Source organism: Rhinopithecus bieti, unplaced genomic scaffold (genome assembly GCF_001698545.2).
Source record: "Rhinopithecus bieti isolate Rb0 unplaced genomic scaffold, ASM169854v2 scaffold_3763, whole genome shotgun sequence".
NCBI classification, from domain to species: Eukaryota; Metazoa; Chordata; class Mammalia; order Primates; family Cercopithecidae; genus Rhinopithecus; species Rhinopithecus bieti.
Window position 1 is genome coordinate 1,147,602 of NW_016804379.1, and position 23,710 is coordinate 1,171,311.

General features: G+C 42.4%; 1 protein-coding gene across 9 annotated transcripts in view; it reads left to right on the forward strand.

The window, feature by feature from the left end:
• Window positions 1-23,710, forward strand: part of ADCY10 (adenylate cyclase 10) — a 106,101-nt gene that overhangs the window by 22,032 nt on the left and 60,359 nt on the right. For 8 of the 9 annotated variants that reach the window (XM_017867588.1, XM_017867589.1, XM_017867590.1 and 5 more), the window contains 6 exons: window positions 7,459-7,650; window positions 10,403-10,521; window positions 10,822-10,898; window positions 12,367-12,556; window positions 15,831-15,886; window positions 20,918-21,071. In XM_017867588.1, coding sequence (XP_017723077.1) covers window positions 7,459-7,650; window positions 10,403-10,521; window positions 10,822-10,898; window positions 12,367-12,556; window positions 15,831-15,886; window positions 20,918-21,071 — 788 coding nt within the window. Of the gene's footprint in view, window positions 1-7,458; window positions 7,651-10,402; window positions 10,522-10,821; window positions 10,901-12,366; window positions 12,557-15,830; window positions 15,887-20,917; window positions 21,072-23,710 lie in introns of all 9 variants that reach the window. The other variant, XM_017867591.1, reaches the window with a different exon arrangement.

Here is a 23,710-nt window from a genome sequence, read left to right on the forward strand (position 1 = left end):
TGTTTCTTTTTTCTTTCTTTTTTCTTTTTTTTTTTTTTTTTTGAGACAGAGTCTCACTCTGTCACCCAGGCTGAAGTGCAGCGGCATGATCTCAGCTCACTGCAACCTCCGCCTCCCGGGTTCAAGTAATTCCCCCGCCTCAGCCTCCCACATGTGCCACCACACCCAGCTAACTTTTTGTATTTTTAGTAGAGATGGAGTTTCACCATGTTGGCCTGACTGGTCTCAAATTCCTGACCTGAAGCGATCTGCCCACCTCATCCTCCCACAGTGCTGGGATTACAGGCATGAGCCACCACTCTGAGCCTAAAAAGACATTCTCTATGTGTAGGTGACTGTGAAATTCATTGTTCAAATCTCGACACTTTAAAAGAGGGCATTATTCACAATTATAACCTGACAACAGGCATAAAATAGGACTGCGTTGCTTATATAATTGGGCAAATGGGAGCTGTTGCAAGCATATAAGAACATGTGGGCACCCTTTCTGTATGCCACATTGCAGAAAGACTTCAAGTGGATGAACGTTGGCACACTATTTCTCCAAGTCATTTGCATTAGATCTTAAGCTTTGAGATTTAACAATGCAGGTAATTAGTATACTCTGAGCTACCTCCACCCTCCGGTGTTTTCTCTTTTTATTCTCTTAATCTTGATTCTCTCAAATTTATTAATCCATGTGAATTATAACTGTCTCTTACCGCTCACCATATGCCAGTCACTCTGCTAGTTAATGTATTTATTCTTTACAGTCCTTGGTAGATATTTTTATCCCCATTTTATATGTATAAGAAAACTGAGACACAGAGAACACTACAACCTTTCCTGAGGTTGTCAAGTAAAAGATATAGCTAGGATTTGAACCCTGGTCTGTCTGAATTCTACAATTTTTGCACAGGCTATCCACCCTCCTAATACATGCCTGCTTTGATACTTAGTCCCATCAAAATGCTGTTGTGTCCTGGAGGAAATCTTTGTAACAAAGGCCTGTCCAGTGGGTAGCTGCCTTCATAAGTGAATTGGAGAGGTATCAGAATGCACCCTGCCACTTCAGCCCACTGTAAAAACATTACCCCTAGTGCCTGCAATTGCTTGACTCTTCATGGCTTTCGAAGCTTAAAAAAGTCACCCCATTCTCCCCTAGCCATTCTCAAGAGATATAATACATTATGCTTCTTTAATTGCAACCAGCTGAAAACAAGGTCTTTAGCAATGGAATATAAGATGGACTCTGTGAGTCACTGGGAAAATTCCAGGTAGGAAAAACGTTTACCTGGTGAAGAGGTACAGCTAAGAGGGTTGAAAACAAGACCAAAGACAACCTTTTACAACTTTACCAAAACCAGCCCCTGCACCCAAAGAAGAAAAGTCCTTAAAGATACTGTAGTCCTCTTTTCCAAGCCAAAACTCAGAATACATAGTCTGACAGAAATTTTTTTATTTACCTGTGAATGATTTTATTTGAAAAATCAAGGCCAGGCTCATGCCTGTAATCCCAGCACTTTGGGAGGCCCAGACAGGTGGATCACTTGAGCCCAGGAGTTCAAGACCAGCCTTGACAACATGGCAAAACCCCATCTCTACAAAAATACAAAAATTAGTTGGGTGTGGTGGCATGTGCCTATAGCCTCAGCTACTCAGGAGGCTGAGGTGAGAGGATCACTTGAACAAGGAGATGGAGGTTGCAGTGAGCTGAGATGGTGCCACCGCACTCCAGACTTCGGGACAGAGTGAGACCCTGTCTCGAAAGAAAGAAAGAAAGAAAGAAAGAGAGAGAGAGAGAGAGAGAGAGAAAGAAAGAAATCAGCACATTGGTTAATTAGAAATTATTAAATCCCTTTTATAAAAAGAATAAAATTACATGAAACCAGGACCTTCTAGGCAGTTAGGAAGCATGGCTGCATTATTCCCTATACCAATTCTTCTTTAATCTAGAAAATGTGCTTCACATTGTTGTTGGAGAATCTGACACTTCTGTGCTATTTCGAGGAGAGAGCGCAGTGATTTTCCCCTATTGGTTTGCTATGTACTTAATTAACAAAATTCAGGAGTGATGATTGGCAGGAATAATTTGGGAATACTCTCCTTTCTTTTCCCTGTGCCTGTTGTGTTGGAGAGAAGAAATGAAATATACCAGCGCAGACAGGCAGGAGTGTGTGGCAGATTAAATGTTGGATGAGCCAGGCGCAATGGCTCATGCCTGTAATCCCAGCACTTTGGGAGGCTGAGGTGGCGGATCACAAGGTCAGGAGTTCAAGACCAACCTGACCAACATGGTGAAACCCTGTCTCTACTAAAAATACAAAAATCAGCCAGTTGTGGTGGCGCACACTTGTAATCTCAGCTACTCAGGAGGCTGAGACAGGAGAATCGCTTGAACCCGGGAGGCAGAGGTTGCAATGAGCCGATGTTGTGCCACTGCATTCCAGCCTGGGTGACAGAGCGAGACTCTGTCTCAAAAATAAATAAATAAATAAATAAATATAAAAATAAATAAATAAATGTTGGATGAGGAGTCTGGAGATTTGGGTTCTAGTTTATTGTGTCCTTATGTGACCGTGGGAAAGTTGTGTTACTTCTCCATACATCAGTTATCTAATCAGTAAAATGGGGATAATAATACTGATTTCAGTTTGTTTGTACATAGTATAGGATAGAATGTGAAAACATTCCAGAAGAAACCTAATGAAAATAGAAGGTTGAATTACATTATTCCTAACTATAAAAATAAGAGAGCCAAACTAGCAGATGGCATCTATGGACCTGTATGGGGCCTGAGGGAACTCGTCACCCTGAAGGGAAAGACACGTGCCTGGCTGCCTTTGCCACCTGCTGATTGCAGAGCACTAGGGCCTTGAACAAAAATAGGTGGTAGCCTGGTAGTAGTCACAGTGGGTCTTGGGCAATATCCAGTGCTGTGCTGGCTTCAGGTCTGACCCAGTGCAGTCTCAGTGATGGTAGCCACAAGGGTGCTTGTGTGACTCCACCACCAGCTCCAAGCAGCTCAGCACAGAGAAATAGAGACTCCATTTGTTTGGGAGAAAGTAAGGGAAGAGAACAAAAGTCTCTGCCTGGTAATCCAGAGAATGCTTCTGGATCTTATTTAAGACCACAAAGGTGGTACCTCTATGAGTCTGCAAGAACCATAGCATTACCGCACTTGGGGTGCTCTGTAATGCAGATATGGCTTAGATCACAACACCCAAGTTTTTTTGAATATATGGAAAGCCTTCCCAAGGAGGACAGGTACAAACAAGCCTAAATGTCAAAGACTACAATAAATACCTAACTCTTCAATGTCCAGACACTGACGAACTTCCACAAGTATCAAAACCATCCAGGAAAACATGACCTCACAAAGGAACTAAATAAGGCACCAGGATGGAGAAACAGAGACATGTGACCTTTCAGACAGGTAATTCAAAAAAGCTGTTTGAGGAACTCAAAGAAATTCAAGATAACACAGAGAAGGAATTTAGAAACTTTCAGCCATGCTAACTAAGAAAACAAGAGATTAAGTCTCTAATCCATCTTGAATTAATTTTCGTATAAGGAGTAAGGAAAGGATCCAGTTTCAGCTTTCTACTTATGGCTAGCCAATTTTCCCAGCACCATTTATTAAATAGGGAATCCTTTCCCCATTTCTTGTTTTGTCAGGTTTGTCAAAGATGAAATGGTTGTAGATGTGTAGTATTATTTCTGAGGGCTCTGTTCTGTTCCATTGGTCTATATCTCTGTTTTGGTACCAGTATCATGCTATTTTGGTTACTGTAGCCTTGTAGTATAGTTTGAAGTCAGGTAGCATGATGCCTCCAGCTTTGTTCTTTTGGCTTAGGATTGCCTTGGCAATGTGGGCTCTTTTTTTGTTCCATATGAACCGTAAAGTATTTTTTTCCAATTCTGTAAAGATCCGGCCACTGCACTCCAGCCTGGGTGACAGAGCAAGACTCCATCTCAAAAAAAGAAAGTGTGACAAGAAAGTCGGCTCTTTTTTGGTTCCATATGAACTTTAAAGCAGTTTTTTCCAATTCTGTGAAGAAACTCATTGGTAGCTTGATGGGGATGGCATTGAATCTATAAATTACCTTGGGCAGTGTGGCCATTTTCATGATATTGATTCTTCCTCTCCATGAGCATGGAATGTTCTTCCATTTGTTTGTGTCCTCTTTTCTTTCACTGAGCAGTGGTTTGTAGTTCTCCTTGAAGAGGTCCTTTACATCCCTTGTAAGTTGGATTCCTAGGTATTTTATTCTCTTTGAAGCAATTGTGAATGGGAATTCACTCATGATTTGGCTCTCTGTCTGTTATTGGTGTATAGGAATGCTTGTGGGTTTTGCACATTGATTTTAACATCAAGTTTTAAAAGTTTCTGCACAGCAAAAGAAACTGTCAACAAAGTGAAGAAATGGAAGAAAGTATTTGCAAACTGCCCATATGACAAGGAATTAATCTCCAGAATATACAAGGAGCTGTAACAGCTCTATAGAAAAAAAATCTAATAATCCAATTTAAAAAATGGGTAAAAGATCTGAATAAGGCCAGGCACGGTAGCTCACACCTGTAATCCCAGCACTTTGGGAGGCCGAGGCAGGCAAATCATGAGATCAGGAGTTCAAGACCAGCCTGGCCAACATGGTGAAACCCCATCTCTACTAAAAATACAAAAAAGTAGTTGGGCGTAGTGGCAGGCGCCTGTAATCCCAGCTACTCAGGAGGCTGAAGCAAGATAATCTCTTGAACCCGGGAGGCGGAGGTTGCAGTGAGCTGAGATGTGCCACTGCACTCCGGCCCGGGCAACAGAGTGAGACTCCGTCTCAAAAAAAAAAAAAAAAAACTAAATAGACATTTCTCAAAGGAAGATGTACAAATGTCAAACAAATATGTGAAAAGGTACTCAACATCACTGATCATCAGATAAATGAAAATCAAAACTACAATAAGATTATCATCTCATCCCAGTTAAAATGACTTTTATCCAAAAGACAGGCAATAACAAATGCTGGACAGGATGTGGAAAAAAGGGAATCCTTGTACACTGTTAATGAGAATGTAAATTAGCACAACCACCATGGAGAACAGTTTGAAAGTTCCTCAAAAAGCTAAAAAATAGAGCTTCCATACAATCTAGAAATTCTACTCCTAGATACCTAATCAAAAGAAATCAATATATTGAAGAGATATCTGCACTCCCATGTTTATCGCAGTGCTATTCACAATAGTCAAGACTTGGAAGCAACTTAAGTGTCCATCAACAGAGAAATGGATAAAGAAAATGTGGTACGGGGCCAGGCGCGGTGGCTCAAGCCTGTAATCCCAGCACTTTGGGAGGCCGAGACGGGCGGATCACGAGGTCAGGAGATCGAGACCATCCTGGCTAACATGGTGAAACCTCGTCTCTACTAAAAGCTACAAAAAACTAGCCGGGCGAGGTGGCGGGCGCCTGTAGTCCCAGCTACCCGGGAGGCTGAGGCAGGAGAATGGCGTAAACCCGGGAGGCGGAGCTTGCAGTGAGCTGAGATCCGGCCACAGCACTCCAGCCTGGGTGACAGAGCGAGACTTCGTCTCAAAAAAAAAAAAAAGAAAAAAAGAAAATGTGGTACATATACACAAATGTGGTACTATTCAGTCATAAAAAAGAATGAGATCTGTCATTTGCAACAACATGAATGGAACTGGAGGTCAATATGTTAAGTGAAATAAACCAGGTATAGAAAGAGAAACCGCAGGTTCACACTGATTTGTGGGAGCTAAAAATTAAAACTGTTGGGCTGGGCACAGTGGCTCATGCCTGTAATCCCAGCACTTTGGGAGGCCGAGGCAGGCAGATCATGCGGTCAGGAGTTTGAGACCAGCCTGACCAACATGGTGAAACCTCATCTCTACTAAAAATATAAAAATTAGCCGGGTGTGGTGATACATGCCTGTAATTCCAGCTACTCAAGAAGCTAAGGCAGGAGAATGACTTGAACCCAGGAGGCGGAGGTTGCAGTGAGCCGAGATCGTGCCACTGCACTCCAGCCTGAGCAACAGAGCAAGACTCCATCTCAAAATAATAAAAATAAAAAATAAACCATTGAACTCATGGGGATAGAGAATATAAGGATGGCTATCAAAGGTTGGGAAGGGTAGTGGGGGATAAGGAGGAATCGGGGATGGTCAATGAGTAGAAAAAAAGAGAAAGAATGAGAAAGACCTAGTATTTGCTAGCACAACAGGGTAACTATAGTAAAAAATAATTTAATCATTGATATGATTTGGATTTGTATCCCCTCCCAAATCTCATGTCGAATTATAATCCCCAATGTTGGTGGAGAGGACTGGTAGAAGGTGATTGGATCATAGGGGTAGATTACACCCTTGCTGTTCTCATCATGATAGTGAATGAGTTCTCATGGGATCTGGTTGTTTTAAAGTATGTAGCACTTCCCCCTGCTCTCCTCTGGCCATATAAGACGTGCCTGCTTCTCCTTCATCTTCCTCCATTATTATAAGTTTGAGTCCTCCCGCCATGCTTCCTGTACAGCCAGTGACTGGAGTCAATTAACCTCTTTCTTTGTAAATTACCCAGTCTCAGGGTAGTTCTTTTTTTTTTTTTTTTTTTTTTTTTTTTTTTTTGGACGGATTCTTGCTGTCACCCAAACTGTGAGTGCAAGCTGGCTGGATCTCAGCTCACTGCCAAGCTCCGCCTTCTAGGGTTTCATGCCATTCTCCTGCCTCAGTCCTCCCGAGTAGCTGGGACTATAGCGCCCGCCACTCGGCCGGCTTAGTTTTTTGTATTTTTTTAGTAGAGACGGGGTTTCACCGGTTAGCCAGGAGGGTCTCGATCTCCTGACCTTGTGGATCCGCCCCGTCTCAGCCTCCCAAAGTTGCTGGATTACAGGCTTGAGCCACCGCGCCCGGCCAGGTAGTTCTTTATAGCAGTGGGAGAACGGACTAATACAACCAATACATTTTAAAATAAATAAAGAGTATAATTGGGATTGTTTGTAACATAAAGGATAAATGCTTGAGGGGATGAATAATCCATTTACCCTGATGTGATTATCACACATTGCATGCCTGTATCAAAATATCTCATGTAACACATAAATATGTACATCTGCTATAGATCTACAAAATTAAAAAATTTTAAATTTTTTTGAAAAATAAGAGAGCCAAAAAGAACAGTAGTTCTTTCCCTTATTGCGATGGCTCATAGTGGCATGAGGAAGCCAGCAGTTGGGGTAATGGAGTGGTTGCTAGCCAAAAATTACCACATGCATAAGTCCCCACTGGAAGAGAAGGATTTTGGTTCTATTTCCATCTGCTCGACTTCAGGCATGCTGGCTCTGTCATGTTTTACCTCACACATTCTGAGGTAGACATTCCCTAGATGATTTCAGGTATGAGGTGGGGGCTGTGTTGGGGGAGGGATCCACTGCCGAGGACACCTACAGAAAGCTGCTGTCTACTTTGCAGATTGATGACAAACAGCTTCAGGGCTATTTGTCTGAGCTTCGCCCAGTGACGACTGTGTTTGTGAATCTGATGTTTAAAGACCAAGACAAAGCAGAAGAGATAGGCCCAGTCATCCAGGATGCCTATATGCACATCACTTCTGTCCTGAAGATCTTCCAAGGCCAAATCAATAAAGTCTTCATGTTTGACAAGGTAAGTGTGAACTATGGGATGGGAACCTACCAATAGTTTGAGGTTAGCATTCATGGACAAGCACATTGGTGAGATGGAGAGAATAGACATGGGAAATTTAACCTAGAGGCTGGGCACGGTGGCTCACGCCTGTAATCCCAGCTCTTTGGGAGGCCGAGGCAGGCGAATCACTTGAGGTCAGGAGTTCAAGATCAGCCTAGCCAACATAGTGAAACCCTGTCTCTACTAAAAATACAAAAATTAGCCAGGTGTGGTGGCAAGTGCCTGTAATCTCAGCTACTCAGGAGGTTGAGGCAGGACAATGGCTTGAACCTGAGAGGCGGAGGTGTGGTGAGCCGAGATCGCGCCACTGCACTCCAGCCTGGGCTATATAGTGAGATTCCGTCTCAACCAAACAAAAAAAAGAAATTTAACCTAGAAGGCCAGTCTTTATAATTACAACTTCTATTGTGGATATGGCACTTACTCTGTGCCAGGCACTGTTCTCAGGACCTGATCTGTATTGACTCATTTCATCCTCATGACCACTCTGAGCGGTAGGTCCTCTTGTCATTATCCTCATTATATAGATGAGGATGCTGAAACAGAGATTAGGATGCCAGGACAAGATGAGATTACGTTTTGCTCATGATCATCAAGCTAGTAAAGGAGGAGGCTGGGATTCAAACCCAGGCAGTCTGCCATCCCCGTCTGAGCTCACTATGCTGGGCTACCTCTCACTACACATAAGTCTCCAGCCCAGCGCATGATGTATTACCCGGGGGTTTCAGGTCAAGAGTCTAGTAACCTTCACACCCCAGAAGCTTGTTTCCAAGAATGCCCACTTGCCATGTCAGCACCTCCAGTTCCCCCTTTATTTTCATCTATGGCAGGGAGGGCACTGCCTCTGGCTCCCAGCTGTTTTCACTCTGTTCTTTTTTTTTTTTTTTTTTTTTTTTTTTTTTTTTTGAGATGGAGTCTTGCTCTGTTGCCCAGGCTGGAATGCAGTGGTGCAATCTCGGCTTACTGCAACCTCCGCCTCCCGGGTTCAAGCGATTCTCTTGACTCAGCCTCCTGAGTAGCTGGGATTACAGGCATGCACCACCACACCCAGCTAAGTTTTGTATTTTTAGTAGAGATGGGGTTTCACCATGTTGGCCAGGTGGGTCTCGAATTCCTGACCTCAAGTGATCCACCTGCCTCGGCCTCCCAAAGTGCCGGGATTACAGGCATGAGCCACTGCGCCTGGTCTTCACTTTGTTCTTAATCAATTTAGAGAAAAGTGATGTGATGAACAAAGGACCACAGATGCATATGTGAGAATTGATTTCCCATCTCAATTCCTTTTGTGTATTAAAAGCAGAGCACTTAATTACTGCCCTACATTCACTCACTCACTAATACAACAAACATTTACTGAGCATTTCATAGAAGATGAAGCATGCTTTCCATATGAGACAAACTAACTCTGTGCTATGGGAGTTCTGGGAAAGGGATTACTTCCAGCCTGGTGCCTCCAGTATCTTCTTCAATATTGACTCATGGGTATCATAAGAAAAGAGTGTAGAATCTAAGAGAACAGTCTTTCGTGTCTCGCAGACGTGGCTCCGAAGATTCCCAGCTGTGAGACTTAGCAAGTCATTGAACTTCTCTGAGCCTTGGTTTATTCCTCTTTGAATGGGGATAGTATTTGCCTCAAATGATTGTGGAAAGTTTTAAATAATGGTAATATGTGTGAGGCACTTGGTGTAACGCCTGTCTTAGAGTCAGCACGCAATAAATGACAGCTGGGGGAATCAAAAGCTCTTGCCAGGCCACTACACAAATTTGCAGGCAAAATGGGCTCCCTGCTTCCCCCAAAGGGGTGGCCCTCTTTACACATACCTAGAAGCAGGGTTTCTCCCTTCACGTCAAGGCAGATCCCAGTTCTTTTAAAGATCTAACAGTTGATCAAATTCTTTTGGAGAGGGTTGAAGAAACTGAGGTATTTTAGTGTTCTTTGCATTTTATCAGGATGTAACATGTCAAAAACTCAAAATTTCAACCCATCATCCTTTATTCACAATGCCCTTTTCTTACAGACAACAGCACCTGACAGGTCACTTTTTAAGTGACTAATACTACAAATGCCAAGCTTTAGAGTTGAATCATTGCATGGAACAGTTAGCTTTATGATAAGAAAACCTACTCGCAGCCTAAGCCTTTATCCCTAAGAATGACAACAGTATCTGCAAAGTACTTTATAGTTTATGACGACTTTTTGAGTATATCACATATTAATTGTTTTAGTAGGCAAAAGCATCTCAGCAGGTCTACAATATATCCATTTTCAGATAGATAAATGGAAGTTCCTAGATTGTAATTGACTTCTCTAAGTTTCCACAGTAGAGAAGTGGCTTGAGAACAGAGACTTTCTGATTCCAGAGCTGGTGCCTTTTCCACTGCTCTGTGCTGCTGCTTCATAGACTTAAACTGAGCACCTTGCAGCACGGACCTTGGCCACAGGAGAGAGTAGGCTGGAGCATACACAGATAGCTCAGCCCTATTCACTACATCTGGAGCAAAACAAGCCCTTCTCCAGGGCTCAAGCCCTCCTGTTGATGATGCAGTAGAAGCGATTGAAGTGTACTAAAAATAAAATACTGTGAGAGAAATCATGATGAAATCTGATTCAGAAGCTGAAAATTGCCGCCGGCTCTCTGTTGAGCCTTCTGGCCCATCAGTTGAAAGCACACTGTCCATCAGCTGTGGTTGCTGTCTCTCTCCCTCACAGGGCTGCTCTTTCCTCTGTGTCTTTGGCTTCCCTGGGGAAAAGGTACCTGACGAGCTCACTCGTGCTCTGGAATGTGCTATGGATATATTTGACTTCTGCTCTCAAGTTCACAAAATCCAGTGAGTGTTGACCCTGGTCCCACCCAGTGGTCCCTGACCCTTTTGAGGCATACGTAGGGAGGGCATGCAGGGAACCGGAAGGAAAGAAGAATTAATTAAGAACTTAGTCCTGTGTCTTACACTGTTGTTCCTCCCTCGCATCTCTGGGCCATGTAGAAATGCCATAAACTAATTCCAACGGATAGAGAAAATCCTTTCCCACCCTTTCCCAACCCAGGCATTGTTTCCCACCCTTCCCACTTTCTCTGTGCTCATTATCTTTATCTCTTTTCCCCACAAATCTTGTCTCCCCTGCACCAGAACTGTATCCATCGGCGTTGCCAGTGGGATTGTCTTCTGTGGGATCGTTGGACACACTGTGAGACACGAGTACACAGGTGTGCTGAGTCAGCTCATCTCCACTTTTCTTTCCGCAAACACAGCACCTTGCCACCGGGCTTTGTGGGAGGAAGCACAAAAATGAGTGAGACATGAGCCCTGTCCTCAGAAAGTCTTCCAGATGGAGCCAAGCCATGGAGCTCTCAATGCTTGCAGAGTGTGCATTTCTGGGGCTACGCATGAGTATGAGAAATATGTAGTCATGGGAGGGGAGCAGTGGGAGGCTATATGTTGATGGAATGAGGGACTCCTATAATAATGTCCTGTTAACAATAAGTACTTACTTCTCTTAATTCCTGGAATAGGCTAGAACTCCTTAAAAATTATGAATGTTGATATTACTGAAAAATAGTGATACTCTCAAAAGAGAGTAGTAATAAGTAAATGTTATCTCCAGATTTCACGACTCTATTACTTCCCTCTTCCATCCTATCAGGGTTTAAGATTTTCAGCAATAATGCGTCTAAAATACTGAATATATGTAAAATACCAAGATAGTTATGTCTGAAATGATACAATGTCTGAGATTTTCTTCGAAAGTACACAGGGTGGGGAGTGTATGGGGGTGAGGATGGGGCAGGATTGGAGATGGGCTAATGGCTTATTGGGATGGGGTGATGGGTATATGGAAATTCATTAAATTATATTTTATTTTATGGTCAGTAAGTAGTTTTTAAAAAGAATATCTTGTTCAGAAGTATTCAAGTTTATGTTAAAGTGACACATTTGCTACCTCACTTGTAGTAATATTAATTGAGGGCTTACAAGCAGCCAGCTGCTGTTCAAAGTGATAAGCGTGTATTAACTCATTAATCTTCATAAACCACCCTCTGAGATAGATACTATTATCATCCCTATTTTATAGGTTAGAGAATGGAGGCATGAGGAGTTATTTAAAGTAATTGCCCCAAGTAATTTGCACATAGTTAGAGGTAGAGCTGGTGTTCAACCCTGCACAGTCTGCCTTCAGAGCCTGTGCTTCAATTCTCCATGCACGTTTCTTCTAGCCCATTTTCTAAATCAAGAAATTGCCAAATGAAGGTTTATTTATAGGAGCATACAGACACAATTTTGTGTCTCATATGGGGATCAGTACCCCAGGCCCGAGCTTGTGTTTGTCCACCTTGTATTAGAAGACCAGTTTACACCTTCTGTGAGAGTCTTCAGTGCTGTGGCCATCCCAGTTACAGAGCCTGCTCCATACTCAAGGCCCTTCCATCCCTGAGCAGATGATTCTCTTGGCCTCCCAGGTGAGGCAGAAACTTTGCTAATGGCTAATTAACTCCCTGCATATTTTGTTAACAGCCATTGGCTGAATATGGGTCTTGAGGCTAGACTTGTATGTCATTCATGAGCGACAAAGGGAGTAAAGGGTAAACATGCTATTTGGGGATAGTATGTTTCAAATTACGTTCAGTTCAATGGCTGTCATTTCCCTGATCTTTGACTTTATCTTTCTTGTTATAGTCATTGGTCAAAAAGTCAACATAGCTGCCAGGATGATGATGTACTACCCAGGAATTGTGACCTGTGACTCTGTCACCTACAATGGCAGCAACCTACCAGCCTACTTTTTTAAAGAGCTTCCAAAGAAAGTTATGAAAGGTGTTGGAGATTCTGGACCATTGTATCAGTATTTGGGCCGTACTGAGGAAGTGTGAGTGTGGAGCATTAATTTTGAAGTATATTTTAGTAAAGAAGTGGGAGAATTATGATAGCAAAGCAATCACCCGTTTAAGGTTTGGAGCCAATTCAAGAAGTTGAAATCTATGCTTTCCCCAGACCAAGTCCCAGACTTCAAAATCCTTAATCTTTCCTCCGTCTGACTGACACTATGGCATGGTGGAAGAACCCATTCTCTCCTCAGATCTGAGAATATGAGGGTGATTCTTCAAAGTTGTACAAACCAAAGAAAAAATCCTCTCATTTGAGTATCTATTTGCACTTAAATGGGCCCAATCACCAGCCATTAAATATTTACTAATTATGTCAACCATATGCCGAATAGGGTTAGAAGAGTGCAAGATATTATTCCTCCTCTAAGTCTTTAGTGAAATACATTCCCCAAAAGCTCAGCATCGATTTATGGGTGTCACTTTGAAGCTTAAAATCCTTCAATGGCTTTTAGTCATTTTCATGGTGATGTTCAAGCTCTTTGCAATGACATACAAGGTACCACCTGCCTTTCCAAATTCATCTCCTCCTGTGCCCCCTCCTCTGGGTTGTTTAAGTAGATTGTCCTCATCAGCACCCACCCACTCCTGGTTTATTGGGAAAACCACAGTCAATTTTTGAAACCCAGCTCGAGGGATTCATAGACATTCCTCTATGAATTCCCCATCCCAGCTAGACAGTTAAGCTCTTTCCTCCTTTGTCTTCCTCCTTCCTCTTCCTTTTTTCCTCCTATAGCATATGACTCTATTAGAACACTCCTCACCCTATATCACAATTATTCACTTGCTATACTTTTCACTTGTTACACTGTGAACTCTTTGAAGATACTAATTATTTCCTTATTCTTATATCCCCAGTGCTTGATATACAGTAGGTCCTCAATAATGGTGAATAAATGAATAGTACGGAAAGCAGAAAGTTGTTATTCTTTTTGTTAGCAAGCTAGAATCAAGGACTTCAAGAGTCAGATAAGAGAACCAGGGCTGCAGTTGGGTCAAAGTGTCTTTATTATTCACTTCAGTATTCCTGAGGCTTAGCACTGTGCTTGGCATACATAGGCCATCAACAAAGTGCAGTTTGAATACATGAATGAATAATAATTTTTAGTGAGTACTTATTAAACATTAGGTACTTTACCTCAAAATATATAATTTAGTCTTAATATTGACCATATGAGATAGAAACTATTATAATTTCCATTTTATAAATTCAAAAACTGAGGCTCAGAGATGTTAAATGACTTGTCTATGGCCATATTTATAGTGTGCAATGGAGTCAAGATTCAGTCACAATAATGTGGCCTTACAGGCAATCACAAAACCTCAGTGGTGTGCAAAAATAAACATTTGTTTTTCTCACAAATGTGGGGTTCAGTTGATCTTGGCTGGATTTGGTTGATGTTGTCTTGGCTTATTCACATGCCTGGGGTTCAACAGGCTGTTGGCCAACCTAGCGGCCTCAGTTGGGATAATTAGGGCAATTAGGTTCTATGTGTCTCATCTTCCATCCAGTATGTTTGTCCTGGCAATATTGGAGGAGCAAGAGAGCAGGCCCAATGCAAAAGCATTTTTCAAGCCTCTTCCTGTCTTACGTTTGCAGATAGTCCATTGATGAAAGCATTCACAAGGCTGAGTCCAGAATGAGAGGACTCTGCCAAGTTACACGGCAAAGGGCATAGATACAGGTACTGGGGCCATTAATGCAGTCAGTTTACTATGCAAACCCAGGACTATCTGATCCCAAAGCCTGCACTCTTCATGATTTTTCTGTACCATCTCTGCAGATAAAAGAGTGAGAAATACACATACCCATATGAACAGGACCTAGTTCCCGCCCAGAAAATTCACAATCAAGTGGGGAAGACCAACATACACAAACTTAGCTGTACGTTACATGGGAACCTTTGATATATGCTATAAGAGAGGCATAACAAAGTAGTATTGCAGTTCAGAGACGGGCATAATCCATTTTGAGTAAAAGGCTTCTTCAAGAGATACTGTTAAGGAGTGAGGAAACATATGCACCCTGGCCTATGCTGGGACACTGTCAGTATCCTGTGTTACCACCTGCTATGGGGTCTTGGGCAATTAAACTCTTTGTGCCTGAATTTCCTTACTGGCAAAATGAACATAATAATCATACTACTTTTTTTTTTCTTTCTTTTTTTTTTTGAGATGGAACTTTGCTCTTGTTGCCCAGGATGGAATGCAATGGCATGATCTTGGCTCACTACAACCTCCGTCTCCTGGGTTCAAGCGATTCTCCTGCCTCAGCCTCCAGAGTAGCTGGAATGATAGGTGCATGCCACCACGTCCAGCTAATTTTTGTATTTTTAGTAGAGACAGAGTTTCACCATGTTGGTCAGGCTGGTCTCAAACTCCTGACGTCAGATGATTCACCTGCTTCGGCCTCCCAAAGTGCTGGGATTACAAGTGTGAGCCACTGCGCCTGGCCAGTAGTGCTTTTTTCTTTCTTTCTTTCTTTCTTTAGACGGAGTCTCGCTCGGTCGCCCAGGCTGGAGTGCAGTGGCGCCATCTCGGCTCACCGCAAGCTCCGCCTCCCAGGTTCACGCCGTTCTCCTGCCTCAGCCTCCCCGATGAGCTGGGACTACAGGCGCCCGCCACCATGCCCGGTTAATTTCATTTTGTATTTTTGGCAGAGACGGGGTTTCACCGTGTTAGCCAGGATGGTCTCGATCTGCTGACCTCGTGATCTGCCCGCCTCGGCCTCCCACAGTGCTGGGATTACAGGCGTGAGCCACTGCTCCTGGCCAAGTAGTACTTCTGAACAGTGTTTTTGTCAGGATTAAAGAAAATGATGCATGTAAAGCACTTGGAACTGCACCAGACACATAGCATGTGCTTTAAAAAAGGTGTGCTATTATTGTTTAAGCAATTGGTGGAATTTTTGCAGAATGTGTGACTCTGCACCACACTGAAGTCTATTGGGCCATATATCAGGTGTCTGATCTCCCCAGAAAGGGGTTTCCTCTACCAGTGCAGACTCAACAAGCATTTATTGAACAATGTGCCAGGTGCTATGGAAACAGATGCTACCTGAGTTCTTTGGATTCTCCACTATCAAGTAAGACCTTCTCCTCCTTTCTCCTTCTCTTGGCATTTGCAACCCTTGAGTCAGGGGATAGACTCATGTTAGCAATTGAGAAGGAAACTTTCTGGGGACTAAGAACTAGTCACTCTTGCTCTCAATATTTCCGTTTTGAATCTATCATCTGTTTTTTTTTTTCTTCTCTTCAGCATGTTTGGTATGGCATGCCTCATCTGCAACAGGAAGGAGGATTACCTTTTGCTGGGTAGGTAGTAGGTCTTGATTTTAAACTCCTTTATTGAACTATAGCAAAACATGCAGGAAAATACATCAATGATAAGTGTGCAACTTAATGAATTATCACAAAGTGAAAATATAATCATTGTCCAGGTTAAGAAGTAGAAAAATAGCAATACACCAGGATCACTCTTTCCTACTTCCTTTCCCCTGTTTAAAAAATTGATACAGATGGAATCATACATTGTATAATTATATATGCCTTATATATACTTTCTCTTACTCAATGGTGTGTTATATAATTCATCCATATTGTTGGGTGTAGCTGTAATTCATTCTCTGTCATTACTATGTAGTATTCCATTTTTATAAATATACAACAATTTACCCATTCTGTTGCTGTACAACATTTGGGTTATTTCCAGTTTTTGGTTCATATGAATAATATTGCCATAAACATTCTTACACAATCTTTTGGTGAACGCATGTATGCATTTCTGTTGAATACAATGTAGGAGTAAAATGTAGGACTGAAATTGTTGGGACAAAGGGTGCAATTTTGGTAGATGATGCCAAGTAGTTTTCCAAAATGGTTGTATTTATTTCTAGTCTGATCGAGAATGTTAAGAGAGTTCCAGTTGTTCTTCATCTTTGGCAGCAACTTCGTTTAATTAATCTTTATCCTTTCAATAATTCTGTTGGGTATATAGTGGTATCTTATTATGGTTTCCATTTGTATTTCCCTGATGTGGTTGAGCTCCTTTTTCATAAGTTTTTTGACAATTTGGACTGATTTATTTATTTATTTTGAGACAGAGTCTCACTCTGTTGCCAGGCTGGAGTACAATGGAGCAATCTTGGCTCACTACAACCTCTACCTCCTGGGTTCAAGTGATTCTCATGTCTCAGCCTCCTGAGTAGCTAGGATTACAGGTGCCCGCCACCATGCCCAGTTAATTTTTGTATTTTAGTGGAGATAGGGTTTCACCATATTGGCCAGACTGGTCTTGAACTCCTAGCTTCAAGTGATCCGCCCACTCCAGCCTCCCAAAGTGCTGGGATTACAGGCGTGAGCCACTGTGCCCAGCCCAGACTTTTTTTTAAAGTACTTGTACAATTTTTCACCTACTTTTCAACTGGGTTGTATTTTGATTATCTTTTGAAATTATTTACACATTCTAGAAATGTGTCCTTTGTCATTTGTTTGTACTGTATATCACTTTTCCCACTCTGTACTTGCCTTTTTACTCTCGGTTATGCATTTAATAAACAGAATTTTTTTTTTTTTTTTTTTTTTTTTTTGAGACGGAGTCTCACTCTGTCGCCCGGGCTGGAGTGCAGTGGCTGGATCTCTGCTCACTGCAAGCTCCGCCTCCCAGGTTCATGCCATTCTCCTGCCTCAGCCTCCGGAGTAGCTGGGACTACAGGCGCCCGCCACCTCGCCCGGCTAGTTTTTTGCATTTTAGTAGAGATGGGGTTTCACCGTGTTAGCCAGGATGGTCTTGATCTCCTGACATCGTGATCCGCCCGTCTCGGCCTCCCAAAGTGCTGGGATTACAGGCTTGAGCCACCGCGCCCAGCCATAAACAGAATTCTTAATTTTAATGTAATCAAATTTACCTGTCTTTTATAGTTAGGGCTTCTGTATACTATATGAGATACCTTTCGTTACCCAAAAATCATGGAGATATTTTTCTAGCATTTTTTTCAGAAATTTTGTTTTACCTTTTATTTTATTTATTTATTTATTTTTGAAACGGAGTCTCACTCTGTCGTCGGGGCTGGAGTGCAGTGGCCGGATCTCAGCTCACTGCAAGCTCTGCCTCCCGGGTTCACGCCATTCTCCTGCCTCAGCCTCCCGAGCAGCTGGGACCACAGGCGCCCGCCACCTCGCCCGGCTAGTTTTTTGTATTTTTTAGTAGAGACGGGGTTTCACCGTGTTAGCCAGGATGGTCTCGATCTCGTGACCTCGTGATCCACCCGTCTCGGCCTCCCAAAGTGCTGGGATTACAGGCTTGAGCCACCGCGCCCGGCCCATTTACCTTTTATATTTAAGTCTACAATCCATTTGGAAGTGATATTTTTGTGATTCCTGGTGATAGGGCCCTTATTGTACGAAAGATAACTTGAGATTAGACAGGAGTAGACCCAAAATGAGGCAGGGATCTACCTATGAGAGAAGAGACCCAACGAAGATTGGCCTGTGGATTCTGAAGGCAACCACTTCGAGTAGCACTTGTAATTTCCTTCTGTCAGACACAAACATCCCCAAAAGTCTTATCGTAAGTTAAATCTTGGTCTTAACTGTGTTAAGGCAATTAAGAGGAGGCTCTGTCTCACACTTTGGAGAAATATCAGGCCACAATCTTGGTGTCAGCAGAGCCCGAAGGAGGGCAACAGTTCCAGAACTGCAAAAAACACTTGGGCCGGGAGAAATGCCTCATTTTCACTGCTTTCAGGTAGTTTTCAGGGTCTTCAAGCCAATCACTTCGTTTAAGTCCAGATTCCAAAACTCCGGAAGCTAGAGAGAAGGAATACCCACTCTCGCCCTCCTCTGAGGCCTTGCTTGTCATCCTAGAATATACTTATTTGAATAATTGACAGCAACAGAATCCTAACCTTCTTTCTACAAGACTGCAGACCCAACATGGCAGTCACATTAGAACACATTATGTGTATATTTCTTTTTTTGTTTTTTTGAGACAGAGTCTCACTCTCTCGCCCAGGTTGGAGTGCAGTGGTGTGATCTCAGCTCACTGCAACCTCTGCCTCCCGAGTTCAAGCGATTCTTCTGCCTCAGCCTCCCAGGTAGCTGGGATTACAGGTGCGCACTTCCGCACCCAGCTAATTTTTGTATTTTTAGTAGAGACAGGGTTTCACCATATTGGCCAGGCTGGTCTTGAACTCCTGATCTCATGATCTGCCCGCCTTGGCCTCCCAAAGTGCTGGGATTACAGGCGTGAGCCACTGTGTGCAGCCTATGTGTATATTTCTCAGTCTGATCTAGTTGCCTTTTTGCCCTGATTCCACCAGTATGACAGAAAGATCAGGCCCGCATACCTTTCCTTCAAGCTATAACCAAATACAGATTGTCAGAGGCTAGCAGCATGGGAAATGCCCTTCTTTTACAAGAGCTGTTATAAATGCAATTGCAACAACATGGTTGACAACAAAACTATAATACATAAATAGTGGCTTTTTAGGGTAAAAACTGCATACAACAGTCCCTGATATTGAGCCTTTGCTTAGACAGAAACAAGGTGCAGGCATTTCAAGTTAAGGAGACCACCTCATTTGAGAATCCAGCTAAAGATAATCCATAAGGTTCTACCTGTAGGTGTTCTGTATGAATAGAACACAGGAAGCTGGAAGAGTCAGCTAGGCAGCCTTTTTTTTTTTTTAAGCTTCCTTAGGAAACTTTAATTTTTTATTTTTATTTATTTTTATTATTATACTTTAAGTTCTAGGGTACATGTGTACAATGTGCAGGCTTGTTACTTATGTATACATGTGTATATATGTGTGTGCAGCTATGCAGCCTTTTAAGCCTCATCCTCTGAGTTCCTATGTGAGCTTCATTCAGGCCAAAGAAAAACACAAAACATCTCACAAAATTGAGGTTCAAATGCATTTTCAGAAAGGGAATATTTCACCCAAAAGTAGCAATACGGTCTGCTGAGTAGTTCTCACTAAGCCATACTCAGAAATTTCTATTACCAGGCAAAGCACTTAGCTTCTTTTTATTAAATATCTACACTTGGATTAATGGTCCTTCAACAAAGACATTAGATAATACCTGGATATTTATTTGTTCTATCAATGAATAACAAAATGGGCCTCCACATTCATCTGCCCAGCAAAGAAGGAATAGTTGGCTCTCAATGAGTCTCCACCTTTTTTGACAGAAATTGCTCACTGCTTAGGAATTACAATTCTTCCAACTCCTTCCTGTACACCCAGATTTCAAAGACTGTGAGCAGAGTTTCAGATTTCAGCCAGGGTTGTTACAGTATTTAAAACACACAAGAAAATAAGGGTTGTAACCCAAGGTGATTTTTATTTTTTTCTTTTCCTTTTCCAAGTTTTCCATATTTTGTACAGTAAGCATATGTTAGTTTTATAATCAGAAAAAACCTGCAATTTATTTTCACTAAGAATTTAAGTTGTTCTTATGATAGAAATAATCTGTACATGATTTCTGAAGGCAAATTGAATTTTATCCCTGGTAATGCTTTTTGTAGCCCTGAATTAAGTATAATTTTCATTTACAGAGGGCAAGTTTCCTTTATCACAGAATCAGAAATAAAAATATTTTATCTATAATTGTTTAATGTAGGAAAACTAACTTTGATAAACTTATTTCCTAATGCAATAGTCTACAGATTACTTCTAGTGTGTTAAAAACAAACAAACAAAAAAAGAACAACAACAAAAAAAAACTTTAGGGTTAGACAGCCTTGGCTTAATTCCTGGTTGTGTAATCTAAGCAAATCTCAGTTTTCTACACTATAATTAAACATTATAATGAGCGTTATAAGAATACTTTCCTTCACAGCTTCTAATCAAATAAAACTGCAAAACCACATGGTTAGCTTAAAAAATTTTGAAAGTGCATAAGGCTTGAAGAAAGTCTGTGAACAATGCCATGGAGAAATTCCAAGTTGGGTTTTTTTTTTTGAGATGGAGTTTTGCTTGTCGCCCAGACTGGAATGCAATGGTGCAATCCCAGCTCACTGCAACCTCTGCCTCCTGGGTTCAAGCGATTCTCCTACCTCAGCCTCCTGAGTAGCTGGGACTACAGGCACCTGCCACCACGTCTGGCTAATTTTTTTTTTTTTAAGTAGAGACAAGGTTTCATAATGTTGGCCAGGCTGGTCACGAACTCCTGACCTCAGATGACCCGCCCGCCTCGGCCTCCCAAAATGCTGGGATTACAGGAGTGAGCCACCGCGCCTGGCCCAAGGATATTTTTAGAAGGAATGTTCCTATGTGCCTTTTTATATCTCTAGACTATTTTATGCTGATTGAGTTTGCTCTTTTTTAAAACTAAAAATAACAGGACGTAATAAAGAGATCAACTACTTCATGTGTACTCTGAAGAAATTTTTGATGTCTAACAGCAGCCAAGTCTTAATGTATGAGGGATTACGGGGATATGGAAAAAGCCAGATACTTACGAAAATTGAGTACCTGGCCCAAGGTAAGAACCACAGGTGAGTGTCTTGGAATGATTGTTCTGTGTGAACCCATAGAATCCTGATTTATTTTGATGCTCTTCTCCTTCCTATAACTTGCCTTATGTAAATTATCCATAACCTACCATGATTGGATGCCATGACCCTTGTGCTAAATAGATAACTAACAATAAACATACAGAGCTAAGAAAAAGAGAAACTGGGCTGACCCATGGATATCCTGATTTAATGCCAGGTAGGGCTTGGTTATTTAAAGTTTCCTAAGTAATCCCAATATTCAGACAATTGGCATATATGTTGAGATCAAGGCTAGATTTGGTCTGCAGAACAAACACGTAAGTTTATCCAGCTAGCTGACAGGGAATCACTAGTTCAAACCGTTTAGTCCTGAGACTGGGGTTAGAGAATGAGAGGTCTTTGGATTTTTCTCTGGAAGACAGATCTAATATACTTGTCTCATGTTGTTTATTTATTTTCATATAAGGAATATCATGAGGGCATCTCTGGGACAATCCATTCTACTTCCTCATGGAAGTAGATAGTATGGTATTCAATAACAGTAGCGATGACCAGGACAATAATTACAGTGTCTCATATCCTTTCCCCAGCTAACCTAAACAGTGTGAGGGGAAAATGCTTGTTAATCTTATAATATTCTTAACTATATCTCTATCCCACATTCAAGTTAGACCTGAGAAAGGCCAATTTTAAAATATCTTTACCATTGCTGAAGGGATAATTCACAACAGTCAGAAGACATTTGTTTAGTCATGTATTTAATCATTTATTGAATTCCTACTATGTTCAGGAACTACTAAGTGCTGTTTTCGTTAGCCAGGGCCTCTGTAAAAAAGGTGTTACAAATGGGTGGCTTACAACAGAAATTTGTCTCATAGTTCTCAGGGGTAGGAGTTTGAGATCAAGGCATCTTTTCTTCTCTGGACCATGAGGAAGAATCTGTTTCATGCCCACCTGCTAGCTTCTGGTGGTTGCTGGCAATCTTTGGTGTTTCAAAGATGGCTTGTAGAAACATCACCCTAATCTCCGCTTTCACTTCACATGGCGTTCTCCCTGTGTGTTGTTTGTGTCCAAATTTCACCTTTTTATAAGGGCATCAGTCATATTGGATTAGAGGCCCACCCTACTCCAGCATGATCTCATCTTAACTAATTGTATCTGCAACGACTCTCTTTTCAAATAAGGTCACACTTTGAGGTCCTAGAGGCTAAGAATTTAACATACGAATTTTGTGGGGACATGTGTCAACAAATGCCAAAGCCCTGAATATCAATAAAGTCTGCTCTCTGCCCTCAAGGAGCTCTCACAGAAGAGGAGGAGAGAGATAATGTGTTAGTCCGTTTTCACACTGCTGTAAAGAACTACCTGAGACTGGGCGATTTATAAAGAAAAGAGGTGTAATTGACTCACAGTTCCACATGGTTGGGGAGGCCTCAGGAAAATTAGAATCATGACAGAAGGCAAAGGGGAAGCAAAGCATGTCTTATATGGCGGCAGGAGAGAGCGAGCAAAGGAGGAAGGGCCAAACTTTTAAACCATCAAATCTCATGAGAACTCCCTCACTGTCATGAGAACAGCATGGGGGGAACCACCCTCATGATCCAATCCCTTCCCAACAGGTCTCTCTCCTGACACTCGGGGATTACAATTCGGGATGAGATTTGGGTGAGGACACAGAGCCAAACCATATCACATAACATTAAAAGTTGAATGTAGTGAGGGCAATGATAGAGACATGCAATAGAGAATTGTGGAAGTTCAGAGAAGAAAGGATATGTAGCCAACCTTGGGACACTGATGACAGTTTCCAGGAGGCTACACCTGAGCTGAGACTTAAGATGAACGTCAAATGAGGGGCAATGAGAAGTGATAGCACTCTGGGCTGAGGAGACAGCATAAGCAAAAGCATGGAGAGGAGAAACAGCTCTGGGTGTGCAGGGAACTCTCACCTGCTTGCTGTTGTGAAGGGTAGATTGCTCGGCAGAGAGTGGCAAGAAAGGATAGAATGAGGCTCTGGAAAGTCTTATGTGTCACATAAAGGAGGCCTCGGTTCCTGCTGTTAGGCAATGAAAGCTCCCAGTCAGAGTGGCTTGCTATTGTGGTAGTATAGGGTGGCAGCAGGACTAGAAAGGAGAGAATTAGCTAGGTTAAATTAATCAAGGCTTAGGAACAGGAGAATCAGGAACTATATATATCAGAAGCAGCAATAAAGAACAATTGCCCTTGGCGGAGCAAGATGGCCGAATAGGAACAGCTCCAGTCTCCAACTCCCGGCGCGAGCGACACAGAAGACCTGTGATTTCCGCATTTTCAACTGACGTACTGGGGTCATCTCACTGGGGAGTGCCGGACAATTGGTGCTGGTCAGCTGCTGTAGCCTGACCAGCGAGAGCTGAAGCAGGGCGAGGCATTGCCTCACCTGGGAAGTGCAAGGGGAAGGGAATCCCTTTTCCTAGCCAGGGGAACTGAGACACACAACACCTGGAAAATCGGGTAATTCCCACCCCAATACTGCGCTTTAGGCAAATGGGCACACCAGGAGATTATACCCACACCTGGCCAGGAGGGTCCCACAGCCACGGAGCCTCCCTCATTGCTAGCACAGCAGTCTGCGATCTAACCGCAAGGCAGCAGCAAGG